Genomic DNA, 24,242 nt, shown 5'->3' with positions numbered 1-24,242 from the left:
CGAGTCCAATGTTCCTTTTACCTTGTGGTGCTCTAACGAGTACGCACCACTTGTATGATGTTTTTGGTACTCCTGGTACCGCCCCAGTTTTTTAATAGATTTTTAATTGATCAAAAAAAAAAAAGATTATTATTCACTTCAATAATAACATAAAAAAAAAAGAAATCGTTTTCAAATTAAAACAGACCCATTTTTCAAAATGAAAAGTAGTGTTGCCAAATGCCAACTGAAAATCTGTAGAAAATAAAATTGTAGAACACACTTGATTTTATTCGCGTACCATTTTTACAGAGTTTTTATAGCAAGACTATTTGATCGGAAATTGAAGTCTTTGTATTTGATAGCAATCCATCATTGGGTATTTTTTTTCTGACAATCATTATTAAAAACATAAGTCAATGTTTTTTGAACAAAAAAGTGATTTTGATGATTGTATATGGCACATAGCATAGCATGTTCCCTCGCACAGTGGATTAAATAATTTGCCGTCATCGAAAAACGCCACCACCAAAACCAGACAAAAACGCCATAACCGCCGATCACCCCTTCCCAGCAAAACTACAAGCTGATATTTAATTGATGCAGCATAAAACCAAAGAATCATTTAAAGAATAAAGACAGATACTATGTTGATGCAAACTATGCGGTAGCATCAAATGCACGAATTCCTTCACGCCATGCCCACCACGTGTCACCTTTGACGCTCGATAAATTCATCCAGATAGCCCTCAATTTTCCCTCCACTGCTGCCTCATCCCATCCCCATCCCTATCCACACACACTCCTACGTGTTTTCTGTGTCAGCTTTTCGTTTCCCGGTCTTCCTTGAATCGCGGTCCAACTCTACCAGATACAGATAATATTGGGGGCTTTAGATACACTCCATCTGTATCTGTGTGTATATATATATATAGATGTGCTGGCTATTTTTTCTTTTTTTTATAGTTGAGTAGGGAGTGGACTTATTCAGATATATAGATACATATTTTTTTGTGTACGTATAGGTTGGTTGTTTGCGATGGATCACGCGGCGGATGCTCACCGGACGGATTTGATGACCATAACGCGCTACGTGTTGAACGAGCAGTCCAAGCACCCGGAATCGCGCGGCGACTTCACCATCTTGCTCAGTCATATTGTTCTCGGCTGCAAGTTCGTTTGCACTGCGGTTAACAAGGTCTGATTTTCGATTCTGTTGTTTCCATTTCTTAATTCAGATTGAGTTTAGATTATTGGATTTTGGTTTTGAGGTTTTGGAGATGTGATTTGGGGATTGGGATATTCACATGGTAAATTCAGGTGATGATGAATTATGTACAGATGCTCGTTTTGTTGATGAGGATGATATTGGTTCTCATAGAAGATTTGTGTTCCTTTCTTTGATTCTGCATTGAGTTGCAATTGAAAATCTTCACCATTGCCGTTTCAGCTTTGTAGTGTTAATACCATTTTGTGTTCACGGATTTATTGAGAGTGAATCTGATTTTTAATAGAGTCACGTTAAATAGATGAACGTGAATTCACAGGCTGTTGTGAAAAGCCATTTATGAAATACGAATTGCATCTGTGTTTACACGATGATGATCGGCTTGAAACTTTCAGCATTTCTTGGCTGATAGAAAAACTTCCTTTTTTTTGTCCAGATAAAACATTCTTCGTCTTTTTATTTATTTATTTTTAGATAAGAGCTATACCGTTGAAAGAATCTTATAAGTTTCATTAAATTCTAGTATGATTGACACTTGACACCCCCTTATTCTCTGCCTCATACAAGAGAACAACAAAGATTGTATTGGAACTGGACCACATTATAGATGCTTAATTGATTGTAGTTTGAAAAAATATCCCCTGTTTGAATGGGGACCAGGAAAGAATCTAATTCTCTCATTATAGGGGAAACTTCAAATCTGCAATGACCACAGTTTAAACAAGTAGTGGATCTCTAAGCTAACAACTAAAGTGAAGCGTCATAACAGAAAGCAACTACAGTTCTCTTGCAATCTAAGTCCATATGATAAGTACAAACATATTCTAAACCTCAAATGGTCTCCAACAATTTTTTTAAAAAAGGAGCTCTGAAATAAAGGTAGTGTGTTATTCCAAGTTAAAAATTTCATGTGCAGTAGCACAACTCAAAATAATTTAGCCTAAAAAAGTATAACAAATAAGTAAGAAAATCAGAAAAACCATATATTAATTCTTTAACTAACATAATAGGTGAATTAAAATAGACGAGGCAAACTTGTCAAGACTTACAAAATGCTTCATAGTGTGTGCATTTAATTCTCGATACAATCTGCTCGCTTTAACAGCTGCAGTGGCTACATTTTTCATGTCAGTAGCCCACACTCTTTGGGTATTTGATGTTCCCTGCTCACTCTCAAACTTGGTTAACTTGATAAAAGCCAACCCCAATTCTCCCATGATCATGATCATGATCTCCCCCACTCTCAAATTTTGACTTCATTCTGGTATTTTTTGCATTATTACATCTAAACCATTGATATTGTGGTTTACAGGCTGGTTTGGCGAAGCTCATAGGACTTGCCGGAGAGATGAATGTGCAGGTAAATTCCGGCAGCATTCCTTTGGATGTGTATATCTTATAAGCATGCACTTTAGTCGTGCTAGATCTTTGTATGAGATATGTTGAACGTGTCGCTTTTGGTTATCAAGGGTGAAGAGCAGAAGAAACTGGATGTGCTCTCAAATGAAGTCTTTGTGAAGGCGTTAGTCAGCAGTGGCCGAACTGTATGGTGTTGTTGAATGCTTTTCACTCTTGAAATATATTGAGAGGTTACGTAATTATTTTTTCTTATAAATTTGTGAATCACTGGCAGTCCATCCTTGTGTCCGAAGAGGATGAAGAGGCAACATTTGTGGAACCATCCAAGCGTGGAAAGTATGTGCCCACACTCGAACTAAAAGATATTATATATTGAATTTTCTTGTCTGTTAACATTCATTGTGGTGATGTTCTATTTAAAAATACAGGTACTGTGTTGTGTTCGACCCATTGGATGGATCATCCAACATCGACTGTGCTGTTTCTATTGGAACTGTATGATCTCTTGGCTAGTACTCTCAGAACAATTTGTAGTATACATGATATTATGTTAATTGATTTGGTGATTCTCTTATGTTCAGATATTTGGGATTTATGTACTCAATGACGGAGTTGATCCAAAGATAGAAGATGTCTTGCAGCCTGGGAAGAATATGGTAGCTGCAGGCTACTGCATGTATGGAAGCTCTTGCATGGTATATATGCTAGTATAATTTTTTTTATATAGAGATGAAGATAAAGACTATGGTTTTGCATTATGAATTCTTAGTCACACCCATGCTCTTAATATGCAGTTTGTTCTTAGTACTGGACAAGGAGTTAACGGGTTCACACTCGATCCATCTCTTGGAGAATTCATATTGACTCACCCAGATGTTAAGGTCAGATCTCCTCCCTCCCTATTGGCCAGTTGTAAGCAATTTTGCATTTATGATATGATTATCTTCTTGCACGAGCTTCATTGACATACTATGTTGACTACTACTTATAGTTTAGGAGCCTTTCAACTTAATTTTGTATCCGACTTGCATGCAATGAAAATGGTAAAGAAATCAGAACTAGCATTTTGATGTTCTCATCTCTACTACACCGTGAAGTTTACTTGTCGAAAAGCAATGCCTCTGTTTCCTTTGATGTTTTTACCACTTCCATTTCTTTGATGCAGATTCCCAAGAAAGGAAAAATTTATTCTGTGAACGAAGGAAATGCCAAGAACTGGGACGGACCAACCGCAAAGTATGTGTGATTGTAGATGTTGGTTCAGTTGATGTTATATTCGATTTATGTATGTTATTATTTCGTGAACTCCAGGTATGTGGAAAAATGCAAGTTTCCCACAGATGGATCGCCAGCTAAATCTCTGAGATACGTTGGAAGGTAAATGAAAACTTAAATGCTGCCAAAACCTCTCAACTCAACACATGAGGGATGTTGATGATGTTGTTGTTTTCAGCATGGTAGCTGATGTCCACCGCACATTGCTCTATGGAGGCATATTTTTGTACCCAGCTGATAAGAAAAGCCCAAATGGGAAACTACGGTACAAACCTCTTAAAATGTAATCACTCATGGTCATGGAAATGCATAAACTGATACATGAATTGCGTGAAACAGGGTACTCTACGAAGTCTTCCCTATGTCGTATCTGATGGAACAAGCCGGTGGACAAGCATTTACAGGGAAACAACGAGTAAGATGTCGCCATTTGTAATTCCGTTGCTTCTCACTAGATTCATATACATTTTGAAGCATGTATATTTTGATTACAGGCGCTGGACTTGGTTCCTACAAAGATACACGAGCGTTCGCCCATATTCATTGGTAGCTATGACGATGTTGAGGAGATCAAAGCTTTGTACGCTGCTGAACCCCAAAAATAATCAACTTGTAACTCTCCTATTCACTTACTGAGTTTGCAGATAACTCATATATGTAGTCATACATAATATTCTTTTCAATATAGTTTCACTTGCCTCCACTTTAATAATGCTTTATCATGTTTCAATATTATTACATACCTATTAACTTGCCAGGGGCTTTTTTTGGGGGGGGGGGGGGGGGGGGGAGTTAGGATTAGGGGCAATTAAACTTGAAATGAGAAAATGTATATACATTTAGACAAGTTCAAATATGTGTGCGCCTACGTACATTTTTCATGATTTTTTGATCTTTTGTTATGTATATTATTTGTTATTAATATTTAGTCTATAATATTCGAGTCTTTATCGAGTCAAATACCATAATATTTTTGATTTTCTTAAAGTCGAATAACAAATTATTGTCATAGAAATCAGAGGTACAAATTTAAATGAGTTTTGAGTAATTAATCAAATTTGGGAACGGATATAGGTATACAAATTATAGACAAGTCCAAACATTGATTTACATGAATATATATATTTTTAATTTTATATTATTTATTACTAATGCTTATTTTTTAATATTCGAGTCAGTATAGAAGAGCTCTGATGATAAAATTGATACAAATTGAAAATAGGGCCGAGCAAAATTAAACTGAAACCGTGACAACACTCACTTTTAATTTCTATGGTTTTTGATGTTCTTAAAATGTCAATTTTATAGGAAATTGAGTGTTTGATAGTTGTTTTATACTTATATTGCTTTATCTTGTGAAATATGATATTTTTCCGTACTTTGATAAATCTACAGAAATATTGAAGGTGAATTTGAAAACATGGTCTCAATGAAAGTTGTAGATCCTCGCGATACGAATCCGTCGGTGCAAATGGATAACAAATTGGAGTTCGGATGAGCGAGATATGACCAAAATAATTCGTGCAGTAGTAAATAGTGGTCTGTAGGATTCTGCGAATTTTTGAAATTTCACGAATTGTCGAGTTTTGTATTGTATTTATCCCCTATGCCTATATATATGTCATTTTGTTGGCCTATTAGAGACCTCTCTACATCTCTCTTATCCCCATTTTCATATTTTTTTCTTCTTCAGTTTTTTAGACTTAGAACTTTATAGCTTTCATAGATTAGATTTATGCTCTGCAAGACTTCAAGCTTCAAGCTTTTCATTGACGAGTCTTTTCGGGTTTTATTTATTTCAGTCTTTTCAATTGCTTTCTTTTTAATTATATTTTTATTTTATTTTATTACGTCTGGCTAGTTCTTTATCTGATTCTATGATTTGTAAATAGTTGATTGAATTTATGTGATTGACTTGTTAACCTTTTTACCTTTCAGTTTCTTTCACAATTTTTGGTGCTTGTTTCTTGTGGATTATCTGGCAAATAATTTGGATGTTTAGCTATTCGGTTTGATACCTAGCGGAGATAATTGTTTAGCGGATCCAAGAATGTGTGGTATGATTTTAAACTTGAGACCTGACGAGATAGGTGGATTATAAGGAGCTACTCTTATCATCTTATGTGTTTTTGGAAGTTAGTAGATTTTCTTGAGGCCTAACGGAGATATATAATTTATAATTTACTAATCAACTATCATAAACTGCTCTAACGAGAGTGTATGATTATTTATGTGATCTCTCATCATGACCGGATCAAGTTGATAATTATGATTAATAGGTTAATTGTGTAGATTTAATTAACGAAATTACATTCCCAAGTGAGTGTCTTTGTTATTTGGTATATTCTCTTGATTTTTATTTGTTCTGTTTTGAGTCCAATTTGTATACTTTACCTTATTTATGTTTGCCTGAATATTGCAGTAGTATTTATTAGGATTATTCTTAGTATTTTCGCTTATCAGTCTCTGTAGATACGATATACTCGGCTGCTATTTATACTACGATTACATCGTGTTAGTTGTGGTATTTTTGTTGCTATAAAAACAGTGATTAAATTGCCAAATCAAACCGAAAATGACGGTTCGGTTCGATTTTTATACATGTAATTGTGTGATTCGATTTGAAATTTAGAAAACCGTATAGTTCTGGCTCGGGTTTGGAAAATCCGTGCGGTTTTCAATCCAAACCCACCCGAATTAAATATTATAAATAAATTTATATTTTTTAAATAAATAATTATTAAACATTTAAAATTATAAACTCAATTTCATCCAGTTTCATAAATTGAATTTATAAATATATATAGTGAAATTATAAATTATAAAATTTAAACTGAATATATAAATATATATATTAAAAAAACGATTTATGCCAAACTAAATCGAAAATTTGCGGTTCAAATTTTTTGGGCAGTTCAAATTTTGTGGGCGATTCGAGTTCAATTTTTTTCGGTTCCGCTCGATTCTATTTCAACCCGTACCACCCAAATGCTCAACCCTAATTGAAAAGGTTGTGATAGATTTGATATTTTTAAACATTGAAATAAAATTGATAAAATAACTAAAGATTGGGATATATTTCATAGTTCATCCATCACAATTCAATAGACCACTTTTTAAAATGAAAAATCAATACATAGCAAATATCCCCACATAACTAATTATTTACACAAAATGCCATTGTACCTCATACATAATTATCTCTTCTTTATTTCTCTTTCATACTTTTGGACAAATATAACCTCAACAAAGTTAATTTATCTCTCATATTTTAGTATAAATTATTTCGTTTCTTAACATCTGTGTCCAAGCCCTGTGACCTATTGAATTGAAATAGAGAGGGTAAATAATTCTTTTAAAATAAATAAATATTTATATTGATCATTTCATTCTAGGCGGTGGCATGCATTTTCAACAAATATTTTAACAACTTATATTTTTATAGACGAGGTAGGGTCATTAATCGAATTTGAAAAAAGTACGCATTATATACATTCTAGACAAGTACAAACTTTTTTTTGACATGTCTATATCGATTTTCTCTACCTTTTAATGTTTTGTTGTGTATACTATTTATTATTAATATTTAGCTTGTAATATTCGAGTATTTATTCAGAAAAATACTAATTGTTGTTATAATTTACATTTATAAATGGGGTTCAAGATTTTAAATACCACCTTTTAAAAATGATATGTTTTTTAGCCCCTCTTTAAAAACAACTCTTTTGTATGCCAAAATGAATTAAAAGACCAAAATACCCTTTACGGTCCCCGCCACTTTAATTTTCGCGCAACATGACACGTGCCCACGATCGTGGACACGATGGGCATGATCGTGTCCACCATCGTGGGCACGAAGGGCATGATCGTGTCCACCATCGTGTCCACGATCGTGGACACGATGAACACGATGGTGGACATGATTGTGCCCATCGTGGACACGATCGTGTTCACCATCGTGATCATAATCGTGGGCACGATGGGCACGATCGTGTCCACCATCATATCCATCATCATGATCGTGGGCACGATCGTGATCATAATCGTGTCCACCATCGTGATCATGATCGTGGGCATGATCGTGGGCACGATCGTGTCCACCATCGTGATCATGATCGTGGGCACGTGAAATGTTGCGCGAAAATTAAAGTGGTGGGAACCATAAAGGGTATTTTAGTTTTTTAATTCATTTTGGTATACAAAAGAGTTGTTTTTAAACAGGGGCTAAAAAACATATCACTTTTAAAAAGTGGTATTTTTTTATAAGTTTCCTCTTTAATAAATCCAAACATGTTTTGAAAGTACTGTTGCTTTCGCAAACACAAAAATGTTGGATAGAATGATGGAACAATCAACCAACATTACCGTATGAAAAACAGAAAAGCAACATAAAATAAAGTACGCACAATAGAATGATTTTATACTGCAATGTTAATTAATTGCAAATGTATGTTCACTATAAAAATTCCTTTTTATAATGAAGATACTTAAAACCACTCAAATAGAGAATCCCTCTTATTGAGTGAAATTGATAAGAAAAGAAATCTCTTCTAATCCTATCAATTATGCTAGCAACAACTAGACTTTAATGAAGCTATTTTATGAAAATCAAACAATCAAACCTACCAACTAGCCCTCACAAACGAGTCTCTCACTCAAGGAATGTTAGGCACACGAGTCTCGCACTCAAGGTGTGTTAAGATGTTGGAATAATAGCTTCGAGTTCCTGCACTTGTATTTTGTTTGAATGAACTGGTATCGAATGCAGAATGCTTTGCCCCTATTTATAGATGCAATCTATAATTGATGGGAAAAAAAATCGTGGCTGAAGTTATGGGAAACGTACGTGTTTTCTAGGATTTTCTTAGAGCCAAAGTAGTCTTGTTGGTTAAGCTAGTTAACTAATACTCCTAGATTTAAGGATGATCAAGTCTTTAATTGATTAATTCTTCTCCTCTCTTCTCTTGTGATATCCATAGGTATCTTGACCCAGTCTTTGATGAATTTAAATCTTGTCCTCCATTTTTTTGATATCACCGAAAATACATACATAAATATTAATTCTCTTATTAAAATGAAAGAAGATAAAACCAATAAGAAATGAATAAATAATTATTATAATGTAAATAACTCTAACATGTTTGAATAATTATAGAATATTACTATATATGGGTTAGAGAACATGCACGATTTCATGCATTGACTATTCTGATTTATCTTAAATACTCATTTTAACCATTCTTAATTTGTATTTTATAATTTTTATTTATTTAATATTTTTAAAATTTTCTTAATTAATTTTCATTTGTGTTTTTTTATTTTTAATTTAAAGTTTCACATCGATCTTTCATTTGACTTCTGTAATGACCCGCTCTTTTTTTTATTTATCTAAATCTAGTAGCGCGATAGTTAATGTCGCATCTTTCAGTAAATGGAGCCCAGTTGCCATTTTTATATGAATTCAACTTATAAACCTGAATTATTATTAACAGAGACGGAGCTATTACTTTTGCTTTATGCTTTTGTAACGCGTGATATAAATCGCGACGAGAATTATTGAAGTATTCAATAAGTAGTATTTCAAGTTTATAACTGACTTAGAGAAGTCATGTTATTTATTAATCAAGATGCAGCTATAGTTATACTTTGTTGAAACCAGAGTCGTAAAATTATTTACGACTGCAAAGCAGATTAAATCCACGGATTTAATTTAAGTTAGTATGTTACAAATTGTTGATTTTAGCAAGGCAAGGAGACTAATATCGAGATACGAGATTTATTAGTGTATTCAGTATATTAGCAAAACTCGAATCTTTCATTACGAATATAGAATTACATAGACCGAGATTTAATTTCTTCTATCTTACAAGCTCTACTTCCACAACCTATAGTTATCAAATCCCTACTTCTACCTTCCACCTAGTCAACACCAAAGAAAAGAAACTGCAGCAATAAAAAGAAAAGAAAAAGGGGGAAAGGGACGTGGGATAAGGAGCAGCTGCAGTAATCAGCCACCCTACTCTACAGCTACAACTACATCCCATCCCCATCTCTGCTACAGTAATCAGCCACCCTACCTCTGCAGCTACAACCACGCCCTATCAGCCACTCTACTGTTGTACTGCTCAATGATCACACAACCCCTACTTTAGTCTCACATTTCTGCTCCCAACACTTCACACTTCTCCTCCATCTTGCAGCAGCGAATGCAAAGAGCAAAGGGGACTTGTTTGAATATTCTGCCAAGACTTCAAGGTAAATCCAGCCTCTAAATCCTCCATCTTCTCCATGTTTCCACCTGCAATTATTGAAGGAACAACAAATTTTAAATCGTTTCCGCCTTTCCAGTTCAGTTGATACATCCAACACTGAAGAAGGGTGAAGGAACCCTCATTCATTACTCTGACTCTACCAGAAAAAAAAAAACTTGAAGAGATATTCCACAACACGTTCAATTCCAACAACAACCCAATTGTTTGAAAGCATTCAAGGTAATTTGCTATCTCAAGTATTCAATTCAGTTCGCATCCATATTTAGCATAATCATAGTTCATCTACCTCAAATAGCCATGAAATACTTTACAACAGGAGGATTTATATACTTCACATTCACAACCTGATGCATTCTAGAATAGCAAGTTGTAAGAACTTCCCCAAATCCTTAACAACTAGAAACTAGAGAAGAAGAAGAAAGTGGAACTTAGCTTTAGAAGGGAAGGGCCGACTGCCTCGTCCGGTGGGGACTGAGCGACGATAACCGTGACAGTGACGAACTCACACGACCTCATCGAGAACGACGACTACGGCGATTTCTGAACCAGAAGAGACGACTCGAGGTGGAGAGGAAGAAACCAGCCGGAACCATGGCCGAGCAGAGGCTCGTGCGCAGCAGCAGCAGCCGCTCAGCAGCAGCGATTGTCCCTTTTCCTAGACGACGACCGGCGCCGATTGAATCGCCAGATTCAGACGAGGATGCGGCCGCGGCGCTGATTCCAGAGTTAGGGCTCGACTGAGTTCTGCGCGAGGAGAGAGAGATAAAAGGCGTCGCCGGGGTTCGACGCGTCGGCAGTAGACACCGACCGGAGCAGGCGGCAGCTGAGTGGCCGGAGAAGGCAGGGCCGATCGATTTGGAGAAGAGGCCGAGCGGGTGGCCTTGAGGAAGAAAGACAGCGTCGGTTCTTTCAGGAATGAGGAGGAGAGGCCGAAAGTTTAGAGAGAGAGGGATTGGGCTTATTCTTTTAGTTGTTAGATTGGGCCTTGATCTTTTAATTATTGGACCCCATTCTTTTATTACAGTTGGGCCATTCTTATTAATTTGTTGTTGGGCTCTAATTGTTTAAAGATTTGGGCTAATGTAAAGTTTATGATGGGCTATTATTCCAAATGCCCATTTATATTTCGTGGGACCAGTTTAGTTCTTCATTTGGGCCGATTAAATTGCCTATTGGACAAAAAAAAAATTATTCTTCCCAGCCCACATTAATTATTGTATCATTGGGACACTTTCGTTATTTTATTTAGACAAGCTGCAGTACTTTAATTCAAGCCATTCTTGATTAATTAGTAGGCTACCTTATTGAGCCTCTTAATTAATGAGCTTATTACTATCTCCTTCAAGCCCAAATAATTTAAAGTGGACTGTTATCGTTTATTTCATTAAAGCCACTTGTTTTATTTAATTAATCGGCTACCTTATTTTGAGTCATTAATTAATTGAAGTTACATTAGTGATTATGTTCTACTGTTAAGCCCGATAAATTCTACAAGGTCACATCTCGATTAAAGCCGAGTTAGTTCTTTTTCTTCGATCGAATACAAGGACGAGATTGTTTATTTTATATTTAGAATATTCCGATGAAAAAGGAAGAATCACAACTTTATTCGACCGCGATAAACGAGAATTAGCTAAATTTATTAACGAGGATTTTATAGTAAAATTTCCCGACTATCGCTCAGAAGATTAGTTCATGCATACCAGATTCATGCATGTTGAATTATGCATTCTCATTCTGAGAATTTTTCCCGAGTAAGTATCTTATGTATTTTCTCGAAATCAAGGTCAAGGTCGGGAATAACAGTCAATCAAGGAACCACTGAATCATAAAGATTTCATATCAGGTGGGTTTACTTTCATATATATCAAATGAGTTTAATGTTATGTTTGAACAGTTATTTCATTGCAAAATCATTGAACTGAAAATTATTTCAACTATTGTCTTGCCATAAATGTTTCAATGTTTGGTATGATATCTATCTGATGTGGCTTTGCCAGTTATTATGCAATCGAATTCGGGTCCTGAGCAGTTGATAGCTATCCTGCCAGGGCTAGTGTACACCAGTGACCGTGAGTCATCTAGCGGGTTGGCCGGTCAAGTGTTTGTGAGAGGTGGCCACCTCTCCGGCACACAGTTCCAGATATGATAGATTACAAGAGAACTTAGACTGATCAGTCGAACTTTAAGAATCACAAACGAATTTAGTGAGCTTGGGCCTATTTCACGGAAACTCCCTTGTTGCACTGTTAAGATGGCATGACAATTTGATTATTTCAATGAAAATTTCTATAGGCATATGTACCCACTGAGTACTTTTGTACTCAGCCCTGCATGTATTTCTAAATGTGCAGGTTGAGCAGTAGCCGGTGGTGATGAAGTGACGAGCAGGAAACCCCTTTTGTCTGAAGCCATATGTATTAAAGAACTCTTGAGTACATGTCTTCATACATGTAGTCAGAACCTTCTTCCGCTGCGTACTCAAAAGAATTTCATGTTATTTTAGCTAAGTCGGAGCTATCCGGACTTACTAGTTTGACTAAGTCATTACGACTCCAACTTTGTTGTAAATGTTCCCTTCGTTGTTAATGTTTAAGTATATTTCTTCGTCGTTTATTTCTTATTCGTTCATCCCCTTTCTATCCCGCTTCTTATCTCCAACCCTTGGTCATAGTTTCCCGGCTTAATTATCCTTAATTAAGACCAGTCGTGACAACTTCATCTATTACAAACCTAAATAAAATAGTACTTACGTGTTTGAATAATTAGCCAGTTTTAATATACTCCTTCCATCCTTAGAGCATCCACAGTAGACTTACTTGATAGCCTACTTGATAGCTTACTTGATAGTAGGGGACCACATTGAGTAAAGGATGTCACAGTGAGGTTATTTGATAGCTTACTTGATTTTTTTAGTTTTGATTTTTATGCTTTTCATTTAAATTTAATTGCTCAAATTTAAATAACACAATTTAATTCAAATTTAAATTGCATTAATTTTAAAATTCTAAAAATTACATAAAACTTAATTAAACAAAAACAATTCCTAAAATAACTATTCCGGTCCTAGAGGTCCGAAACGTGCCCAAACGTGCTCCATCAAATCATATTGGAGCATAGCATGCATCTGCCTATCTCGGAGAAGTGTATCTCTTTGCACGTATTCCTCGAAGAAAATCGGGGTTGCTCCAGTACTCTCCGTCGAGTCACTGCTAGACGCCCCGTGTCCTGCATCGTCATCTCTCCAATTGGTAGCCGCTTCACCTTCGTGCTCCAAAATTATGTTGTGGAAAATGATGCAACACATCATGATGTCCTTGAGATGCTCCACGTACCAATTACGCGACGGACTTCGAATGATTCCCCACCGAGCTTGAAGGACTCCAAATGCACGTTCGACATCTTTTCGTGCCAATTCTTGCATCTTCTTGAACCTCGCCTCCTTCGGATTGATCGCCATCGGTGGGCTCTTGACGAAGCAACGCCACTCCGTATATATGTCGTCGCACAAGTAGTAGCCCATCTGGTAGTAGCGCCGGTTGGCCTCAAAGATCACTGGCGCCGCCGTTCCATCCAACACGTCGGAGAAGAGAAGCGATTGGTTCAGAACGTTAATGTCGTTGTTCGAACTAGAGACACCGAAGAAGGCGTGCCAACACAAATCGTGGGATGCAACGGCCTCCAAGATCAAGGTGGGCTCTCCTTGATCACCGCGTGTATATGCGCCGTGCCACGCCTTTGGGCAATTCTTCCACACCCAATGCATACAATCAAGACTTTCGAGCATTCCGGGAAATTCGTGTCGCGCCTCGTGCATTTGAAAAAGGCGTTCGACGACGAAGATACTTGTCTCTGTAAGCCTGGATGACAGCCTTGCAGAATCTCTTGAGGCATAGACGCCTCGTCGTGTCGGCAACCTTGAGATACTCGTCGAAAGTATCCGCATTGACGCCGGTGGCTAATAGGCGGATAGCCGCCGTGCATTTCTGCAAAGGCGTGAGAGAGTCTCGACTTATTGCATCACTGCTCATCTGGAAGTAACTATCGATACCTTGAACAGCTTCAGCTCCTTCTGCATTCGAAAACGATGTCGGAAAACTGTAGGCCCGTACGTCGGATTGTCGTTGAAGTAGTCTTGCATAAGACATAAATGAATATCCTCACGATCACGGTGGACGTAAGACCGGAGATGTCTAACACGTTCCGGCTCCCGCGCCCATTGGGAGTAGATTTGAGACATCAATTGTTTGTGCAACTCTATCTCGTCCATGATCGCTTGAGCTACACCGTCGGATGTATCAGATGAAGAATCGTGCAAGCCATTTTTTGAAGAAAAAGAAGGAAATATTGAAAGAGAAATATTGGAAGATTGAAGGAGTAGAATTGTTGTTGTGTGAATGAAGGAGTGTAGGAGTATTTATAGATAGGAAATAAAAAAAACAAAAAAAAAACTTTCAAACAGCTAAAATAGCCGTTGCTTATTAAAACAAAAAAAACACAATTGAAAATTGGCTTAGTAGCCGTTGGCAGCAAAATTATAATTTTTATTTATTTATTAAGTCGCTTGTACAATACGCGCCTGAGAAAAACACCATCCAGTAGCACTCGACCGCTCGAGTAGGCCTCGAGTAGGAGGCCTTTGCATCGGCCTACTCGATCTCCACCTTACTCGAGTAGGTGGGATCGGGTAGACCGATGCAGATGCTCTTAAAACATCTTTTCTTTTGTTTGTCTCCAAAATAGCTTCCTGATCTATTTTTGGAAATAATTACATTAACTATTACCCTTATATTGTGGGACTCTTTTTCATTCCTCAAATACACAACTAACTTTTATTAAAACCCGTGCCGCATCTCCTTAAGAAGATATTTTAGGGTCGGAGGAGTATGATTTTGTGATGAGAACAAACACTAAAATTACTTTTTAATTGAATTTAAGACAACTATAGATATATAAATTCTAAACGACTTGGAACATTAATCTACATGCCTACAATTTTTTTTGTTAAATTACTTCTTAATCGAATTTTGGACTAGTATATATATATATATATGGAGAGGTTCAAGAAAGAACCACTAAATAAAAGAAGAACGGAGATCCATTTTCAGCCATTCGATCATCAAGATCTACGGCGGATGCATCATCTTGTTGGATGAATGCAGATCCTGGGTTCGAATCCTGAAGGGAGCAATTTTTTTTTTTTTGAGTGCATTAATTTTAATTTAATAGCGAATGCATTAATTTTTACAGCGGATGCATTAGATTTGATGGTTCTCACATTCTCACAAATAATGTAGTTCTCTCTAGAACCACACCATATATATATATATATATATATATATATATATATATATATATATATATATATATATATATATATATATATATATATTAGAGGAACAACCTTAATTTATGTGCCTACATATCATCTCATACATTCTCTATTTAAATTGATTTTAAATGCTCAGTTTTTTAAAAAATATATTCATAATTTTGATTTTTATTAATTATTTAATATTCTCAAATTGTCTTTAATTTAAGAGTAGGAACCTATTTTTTTAATGAGACTTTATCGATTGAAAACATAAATAAAAGGATATTTACGTGTTTGAATAATTAGTGGGTATTAACATATTTTAATTTTGGAGTCTTACATTATTTTTTTTGTTAAATTTTATCAATTGAAAACCTAAATAAAAGGATATTTACGTGTTTGAGTAATTAATAAGTATCAATATACGTGTTTGAGACGATCAACATTTAACATGTAGTGAAATCGTTCTCTAATTGAGTCTAGAACATTTACGAGTACATAACTATAAACAAATCGGAACATTAATCGACATGCGTACGTGAATTTTCTCGATGCAGGGCGGCTGATGGATAGTCTCCTCTACATGTCTGCCGATTTCTGGACGGGGCTCCAGGCACATTGGGCGCGGGAGGATGTTATGGCGGTTTCCCAGCGAGCGCGTGTGAACCGGATGTCTGAGCCTGATGGACCCAGTACATGGATCAGCAGGCACGTAGGAGGGTCTCAGTCCACTCGTATCCTGCAGCAGAGTCTGGTTAGTAATTATCAAATAAGTTCATAAGTAATATATATATATATATATATATATATATAATATCGTTAATAATATAACTTATTTATCTTATATATGCATGAATGAACGAAGCTTGGAGATTGGACTCCCCCCGGCTGCACAGAACTATAGCACCTTCCTCCGTCTCCACATGCGCCCAGATGGAACTTTTCTGTCAGCGAAGGATGAGAGACTAGATGTAAGTGTTTAAGTTTAATCAAACATTAGTAACACATAGTGAAATGTATTTATTTTCTAACAATTATGCATTGTTATGTATAAATTAGGCGGAGATTTGTCGCATTGCTGTTGAGACTGGACGATAGAACCAACTGGCTGAGATCTACTTGGAGGTCGTACAACCCGACAGGTCACTGCTCTACGGCACTAGAAGTGCCGGCCGAAGCCAGGTTAGTAGGGGGTCTACTCACAACACAGACACTTCCGCGATGTCTCAGCAGCTGTAAGAGAGACACAGATCTCCATGCTGGAGGAGCGGCTGCAGAAGGCTGACGAGGACAGGGCTGCAGCACTTGAGGCTGAACGAGCAGCACATAAGGCACTCGAGCAGCGGATGGCCTACTTCGAGGAGATACTGAAACAGTCGGGCCAGCTACCTTGAGCAGCACTTCTACGTATTTATATTTGTTGGAACTATTTAATTCATGTTTTGGAACAAAATTATACTTGCACTTTTTTTTTACATTTATGTTTTCTTGAACTATGTATTTCATGTTTTCAAACAACATTGCACTTACCTCGTAACAAATTAATAAATAAATATTTTTTCGACATAAAAATAAGGACATATGGAAATAAATTCAAAATACATTACAATTACCAAATTAAAATATATATGGTGTATAAACTAGATTGATAAAAAAAATATTAATAATAAATTAATAAATAAATATTTTTTCGACATAAAAATAAGGACGTATGGAAATAAATTCAAAATACATTATAATTACCAAATTAAAATACTTATGTTGTATAAACTAGATTTATTAATAATAAATTAATAAATAAATATTTTTTCGATATAAAAATAAGGACAAAATCGAGACCAATCCGTAATTAACAACATCTCTTGGATATCATCTCCACATATTCTAAGGTTATTAATATATGATATTGTATATTGAAGTAGACTTTAAATGAATTAATAGGTACTAGATATATCAATAATACAAGTGTTTTGTACTTGTGACCATTCGAAATGAACTTTAAGGTTAAGCGTACTTGACTTAGAGCACAATTAAGATGAATGACCGACCGGGAAGTTCGTCTAACTTATGTCATTCTGTATAAATACGGAAATAAATTGTGGGTATAAATAAATGAATAAAATAAAATAAAATAAATAAATTTCAAAAAAATATCGGCGGCATCGGGCCACCGCCGGTAATACTGCGTGATTCCGTCGAGAGGCGAGCGGCGCCACTGCCGTCCGGTCAATCTTACCGCCGATGCCGCCGCTAATTATTGACAGCTGGCGCCGCCGATATTTTTCCGACAGTTCTCCGCCCGTTCAACGGCGAGCGTTAATTAACTGGCGGCGCCGCCGCCATTAGGTGTTGTTGGCGTATGTTTGCCGCCGGTAATCGAGTTACCGACGAGGAAAGCTCCGGCGGCGTCTCACCGCCGATAGTCTTTTTTTCGGCGCCTCCCTATTACCGGCGGCAGACGTCGCCGGTAATCTCTAGTTTTTTTTGTAGTGTTCCGTCGTGAAGGAATGGTACGAAGAAGGAAACAACGACGCACATATTCCAATATTCATAAAAATTGTGGTTATTATATTTAACAACTGAAATTATGTTATTCACTACGAAATATTCTCTCGTTATTTTCGTTTTTTTTTTTATTATTATCTCTTTTTTTTGCAGTGGGACCAACCGAAAATTTTAGTTCTATACAGTATATGGTACTGGCCATGGTACAACTAAAGTAGCATTGAACTCTATAAAAATACGAGTCAATATATGATTTTTCATTCGAACAAATATATATATATATATATATACTTATTTTTATATTCTATTTATTAGTATAATTATATTTATTTTCTTTACTTAATATTCAATTAATTAATTTTTTTCTTCAAAAAATCAAGTAGTATGAGAGTAAAATCATAGCAAATATTAATCTAACCTAATTGCTTGACTATTTTGGTAGGGACAAATTTTAATTGCATGAGAATATATAGTTAAAGCTTGTAAGTGGAATGACAATTCGACATTTTATTCCAATATACTATTCTCAATTTTAAACATATATACGAGTCTTGTACAAATACAAATAATGAATATAGGAATTGACCATGCCATGCTACAATTTAATTTCCTATACTCATATCAAGAGCCAAAGCCACCTTCAATTTACAACCCTTTGGATCCAATCAACTTTGTCAAACCGAAGGTTAAGGCCATGGCCAGCCACCCTCCCACCAAAACCCTAGCAGTCGACCGCACCACCGGCGCCCGGCCCAGCGCCGCCCCCAGCCACCCAAACGCCACCAGCGCGGCGCTCACCGCGGCCACCACCGCCCCCACCCTCACTTTATACTCAGTTATAAAGGAGGCAGCCAGCAACGGCACCATCGCACCAACTGAAAATGCGAGAGCTGACGCCGCGGCCGCCTGAATCGGATTCGGCAAACCCTCTCTCTTCTCGTCGTCGCCGCCCAACGCCACCACGCCCGCCCGCTTCTCCTCCCTCCTCATCTGCGCGAGCTCTATGTCGAGCTGCGAGTACACAGACACGAACTCTCCGATTGCCATGGAGCAAGCGCCGGCGACCAGGCCGGCGAAGCCTGCGAGAATCATGGCCTTGATGGCGTGTTTGACGGCGCCGACGCCCATCATCAGCGATGCGGTGGAGACGAGGCCATCGTTGGCGCCCAGCACGGCGGCGCGCAGCCACTGGGAGCGTTTGGAGTAGTCGAATTCTTGGTCTTGTTCGAGGCCGAGGGGGGAAGGGGGTCTGGAGTTAGAGTTTGAAGCCATTTTAGAGCAGTTTGTTTTTGAGGATTCGGAGAAGAAAGGGCTACTGAAATATTAAGAATTGGATGAGTATGGTTGACACACGCCTACACTTACGATATTTATAGATGGGAAAAGTGGAATAGTTACTTATATTATATGTTTATAGATGTATAAAATCACAACATATATTAAAATAGGGGCAATATATCTATTTTGAAAGATAATTTTTTTTAAAAAATGCCTACTTTCTATAAAATAGTAATTAAAGTATACTCGAACCTTTTTACCCTTATGCGGAGCATGTATATATTTTGTACTAATGTTCGACCAATGATGGTCGAGTATATCGAGCATTAGTGTATGTTTAAAGAATGCTCGACTACTAATTAATGTTTAATTGCTCAACTCGCAATGATCGAGTATTGATGTATGTATCACATTGACTTCACAGAGGTCGAACACGTAGAGCATTAATGTATTTATCAAAAATATACTAACACTACAAAAAAACGCGCAAATAGCGACGAAAACTACCGACGGCGCCGCCGCCGCCGGCAATTACCGACGGCACGGCGGCGGCAAAAACGGCGACCCGCCTTTTGACTATTACCGGCGAATTACCGACGGCAAAACGGCCGCCGCTAATTAGCGGCGGTTACGCCGTCGCTAATTTAAATATATATTAATATACATATATATTATTTATTACCGACGGCATTTGCCGTCGGTATTTACCGGCGGCAATCGGCCGCCACTAATCGCCACCGCCGGTGACATCCGGCGATAGCACAACCGCCGTCCGACCAACGTTACCGACGGCATTTTTCCGCCGCTAATTACCGACGGCAAATGCTAATTACCGACGGCATGCCGTCGGTAATTAATTTTATTTTTTTTAATTTTTTTTTAGTTTTTTTTTTAATTTTTTTTTATTTTTAAATTTTTTTTTTTCATTTTTTTTTCATTTTTTTTCATTTATCATCTAATAAATTGATCAAAGATAAAAATACAAAAACATTGAAATCAAATATATATTGAAATACAAGTGAAAATTTAAACATTGATTATTACTAATCTAAGATTATTACTAAGAATTCAAGATTCTTAGTAAGAATCTTATAATTATAACTTAAGAATGTTAATTTGATTAGTGATTCACTCATCAATCATCACTAATCCAAGATTATTACTAAGAATTCAAGATTCTTATAATTATAACTTAAGAATGTTAATTTGATTAGTGATTCACTCATCAATCATCACTAATCCAAGATTATTACTAAAAATTCAAGATTCTTAGTAAGAATCTTATAATTATAACTTAAGAATGTTAATTTGATTAGTGATTCACTCATCAATCATCACTAATCCAAAATTATTACTAAGAATTCAAGATTCTTAGTAAGAATCTTATAATTATAACTTAAGAATGTTAATTTGATTAGTGATTCACTCATCAATCATCACTAATCCAAGATTATTACTAAGAATTCAAGATTCTTATAATTATAACTTAAGAATGTTAATTTGATTACTGATCCACTCATCAATCATCACTAATCTAATATTATTACTAAGCATTCAAGATTATTAGTAAGAAACTTATAATTATAACTTAAAAATGTTAATTTGATTAGTGATTCACTCATCAATCATCACTAATCCAAGATTATTACTAAGAATTCAAGATTCTTATAATTATAACTTAAGAATGTTAATTTGATTAGTGATTCACTCATCAATCATCACTAATCCAAGATTATTACTAAAAATTCAAGATTCTTAGTAAGAATCTTATAATTATAACTTAAGAATGTTAATTTGATTAGTGATTCACTCATCAATCATCACTAATCCAAAATTATTACTAAGAATTCAAGATTCTTAGTAAGAATCTTATAATTATAACTTAAGAATGTTAATTTGATTAGTGATTCACTCATCAATCATCACTAATCCAAGATTATTACTAAGAATTCAAGATTCTTATAATTATAACTTAAGAATGTTAATTTGATTAGTGATTCACTCATCAATCATCACTAATCCAAGATTATTACTAAGAATTCAAGATTCTTAGTAAGAATCTTATAATTATAACTTAAGAATGTTAGATTGATTAGTGATTCACTCATCAATCATCACTAATCCAAGATTATTACTAAGAATTCAAGATTCTTAGTAAGAATCTTATAATTATAACTTAAGAGTGTTAATTTGATTAGTGATTCACTCATCAATCATCACTAATCCAAGATTATTACTAAGAATTCAAGATTCTTATAATTATAACTTAAGAATGTTAATTTGATTAGTGATTCACTCATCAATCATCACTAATCTAATATTATTACTAAGAATTCAAGATTCTTAGTAAGTAACTTATAATTATAACTTAAGAATGTTAATTTGATTAGTGATTCACTCATCAATCAACACTAAGGTTATGAATGGTGTATAAACTAGATTGATAAAAAAAAAAAAAATCAAAAATTAATAATAAATTAATTAATAAATATTTTTCCGACATAAAAATAAGAACGGAAACGAGCCCAATCCGTAATTAACAACATTTTTTGTATATCATCTCGACATATTCTAAGGTTATGAATATATATGATATTATATATTGAAGTAGACTTTAAATGAATTAATAGATACTATATATATCAATAATACGAGTGTTCTGTACTGGTGACCATTCGAAAAGAACTTCAAGGTTAAGCGTGCTTGACTTAGAACACAACTAAGATGGGTGACCGACTGGGAAGTTCGTCTAAATTATGCAATACTGTATAAATACCGAAATAAATTGTGGATATACAATAAAATAAATAAATAAATAAAATAAATAAATAAAATAAATAAAATAAAAAAAATAAATTAAAAAAAATTACCGAGGGCAAATGCCGTCGGTAATGCCGTCGGTAATTACCGACGGCATTTTGCCCTCGGTAATATCGTGAACAACTCCGGCGTGTGCGCCACCACCGTCCGGTGGAAATTACCGACGGTGATCTCGCCGCCGCTAATTACCGACGGCAAACGCCGTCGGTAATTTTCCGGCAACTCTCCGCCGTTCAACGGCGGTATTTAACGGCGAAAATGCCGGCGGCTTCGCCGTCGTTAATTGCCGGCGGCGGCCGATCGCCGTCGGTAATGGCGTTGCCGACGAACCGTTTAGCGACGGCGAGTTGCCGCCGGTAACGCCGCCGGTAACACTATTTACCGGCGGCCGTCTTTTGTTACCGACGGCATTTCGCCGTCGGTAATCAACGATTTTTTTGTAGTGTAATGCTCGACATACTCGACTCGCAATATGATCGAGCATTAGTGCATTTATCACTAATGTTCAACATGCTCGACTTGTATTAGACGAGTAAAGTTCACGATTTCAGAAAAATTATTATTTAAGTAACGGTAATTTTATCATTTTTCAAGCTTAAAATGAGTAATATTAAAAAAAAAAAAATCTGTGTCGAGTATTTTTTGTTTTTTGTTTTTTAGAATGAGGAAACGCAATCATAATAAATATGTATCATATATGTCACACGTACGTATTGATAATATTGGAATAGAAGGGTGAAAATATGGCACCAAACTACCTTTTCAAGTTACAATTCTTACATGCATAATTAATTAAAAGACTTATTTATAATTGGATTTTTGGTGTTCTTGCGGAAAAGATTCAGGAATATTAATCGCAAAGCTAGTTTTACTTATATTATTGGCATTGTTTTTGTCAATTCCATCATTCCATGTGAGATTCTTGTGGCCCACGTACGTGTCATTGAAATTAATATTATTTATGAGTTTTAAATATCTTAATATATTACTTAAATAATTAATAGTATAAATTATTAATGTTATTATTTTGATTATGGTTTTGATGAGAATGGAATGAAGGGGTCTCCTTTTTTATAAGAAAAACCCAAGATACGCGAAGTCTATCTAAGGCCAAGTAGACAAGCTCATATGTGGTTATAAATAATAGGGTTAAGTATAATTTCACCCCTAACGTGGAGATCCTTATTACGTTTAGCACCCTATGGGCAGGGGTGTGTCAACTAAGCCCCTGAAGTACCACTACTACAAAATTGAGTATATATGACACTGCATACATGACGCTTTTTATGAAAAAGCGTCATGTATGAGCGCCATTTTCATATATATGACGTTTTTAAAAAAAACCGTCATGTATGTTGTGTCATGTATTGAATACATGACGGTCTGACGACACTTTTAGGATAAACGTCATGTATGAGCGTCATTTATTCATAGTATAAATGACATTTACTATAAACCGTCATATATGTGCGTTAATTTATATATATATGACACTCATTCAAACTGTCATGTATATTAGTAAACAAACTGTCATGTATATTACTCCCTCCGTCCACAATTTAAAGCCCTACTTCTCCTTAAATTTTTGTCCACAATTTAAAGCTCTATTCTGCTTTTTGTACCTTTTTACCCTCCCTCTTTATTTAAAATTACTACCATTTGCCACTAATGGACCCACCTTACAACACCTTTATTATTTTTATATTCTATATTTATTACACTTTATCACTAGTGGACCCACAACACAACACCTTTAACACTTTAGTCAACTACTTTATCACTTTAGTCAACTACCATTTTATTTCATCCACATCACCATTTTCAGCTTTCTTAGTCTCCGTGCCCACATCAAAGTGGGGCTTTAAATTGTGGACTGAGGGAGTAGTATTCTTGACATTTGGTATGAATCGTCAAGTATGTTTAAACAAGTGTCATATGGAGTATGTGAGTTTATAGAAAAAAAAAATCGAATTTTTATTAAAAAATTGCCAATTTTAGATTGTCATTTTTTTAAATGCCAATTTTTTAGATAAAAACTAAATAAAATACAATTCTTTTTGAAAAAGACGCCAACTTTTTTATTTAAAGGCTGAAAATATTTTTTTTAATGCAATTTGAAACAACCTAAAAAAATACTCAATTTAAAAATTGCCAATATCTTTATTAAAAAGTTTAGATTGTCATTTTTTTTAAATGCCAATGTTTTGGATAA

The 24,242-nt window shown here is 35.6% G+C and overlaps 3 protein-coding genes across 6 annotated transcripts; 1 reads left to right on the top strand and 2 right to left on the bottom strand.

Annotated features, from left to right (window-relative positions):
* Positions 1–366: 366 nt before the first annotated feature.
* LOC131011715 (fructose-1,6-bisphosphatase, cytosolic) lies at positions 367–5,481 on the top strand. 4 transcript variants are annotated; one of them, XM_057939517.1, is made up of 14 exons: positions 367–894; positions 1,005–1,177; positions 2,520–2,567; positions 2,677–2,751; positions 2,841–2,902; positions 2,995–3,061; positions 3,148–3,261; positions 3,361–3,447; positions 3,732–3,802; positions 3,878–3,943; positions 4,020–4,106; positions 4,181–4,256; positions 4,336–4,453; positions 5,237–5,481. In XM_057939517.1, the coding sequence occupies exons 2-13, from the start codon at positions 1,019–1,021 to the stop codon at positions 4,444–4,446; spliced, it is 1,023 nt and encodes a 340-aa protein (XP_057795500.1). In that variant the 5' UTR covers positions 367–894; positions 1,005–1,018; the 3' UTR covers positions 4,447–4,453; positions 5,237–5,481. The 4 variants fall into 4 exon arrangements, with proteins under 4 accessions (XP_057795500.1, XP_057795499.1, XP_057795498.1 ...); XM_057939516.1 differs by having other exon boundaries at positions 367–1,177; XM_057939515.1 differs by lacking the exon at positions 5,237–5,481 and having other exon boundaries at positions 4,336–4,550.
* Positions 5,482–9,973: 4,492 nt separating this feature from the next.
* Positions 9,974–14,383, bottom strand: LOC131009618 (uncharacterized). Its single transcript, XM_057937033.1, has 4 exons — positions 14,165–14,383; positions 13,960–14,099; positions 13,449–13,742; positions 9,974–10,139 (listed from the first exon to the last, which is right to left on the bottom strand). Exons 1-4 carry the CDS (start codon positions 14,381–14,383, stop codon positions 9,974–9,976), a joined length of 819 nt encoding a protein of 272 aa, XP_057793016.1.
* A 4,022-nt stretch (positions 14,384–18,405) lies between these two features.
* Positions 18,406–19,277, bottom strand: LOC131011714 (vacuolar iron transporter homolog 4-like). The gene has a single exon (XM_057939513.1). It carries the CDS (start codon positions 19,202–19,204, stop codon positions 18,578–18,580), a length of 627 nt encoding a protein of 208 aa, XP_057795496.1. The 5' UTR covers positions 19,205–19,277; the 3' UTR covers positions 18,406–18,577.
* Between the last annotated feature and the right edge of the window lie 4,965 nt (positions 19,278–24,242).

Source organism: Salvia miltiorrhiza, chromosome 2 (genome assembly GCF_028751815.1).
Source record: "Salvia miltiorrhiza cultivar Shanhuang (shh) chromosome 2, IMPLAD_Smil_shh, whole genome shotgun sequence".
Classification (NCBI taxonomy): Eukaryota; Viridiplantae; Streptophyta; class Magnoliopsida; order Lamiales; family Lamiaceae; genus Salvia; species Salvia miltiorrhiza.
Note: the sequence above shows the minus strand (reverse complement) of the source record. Positions and strands in the feature narration are given on the sequence as shown.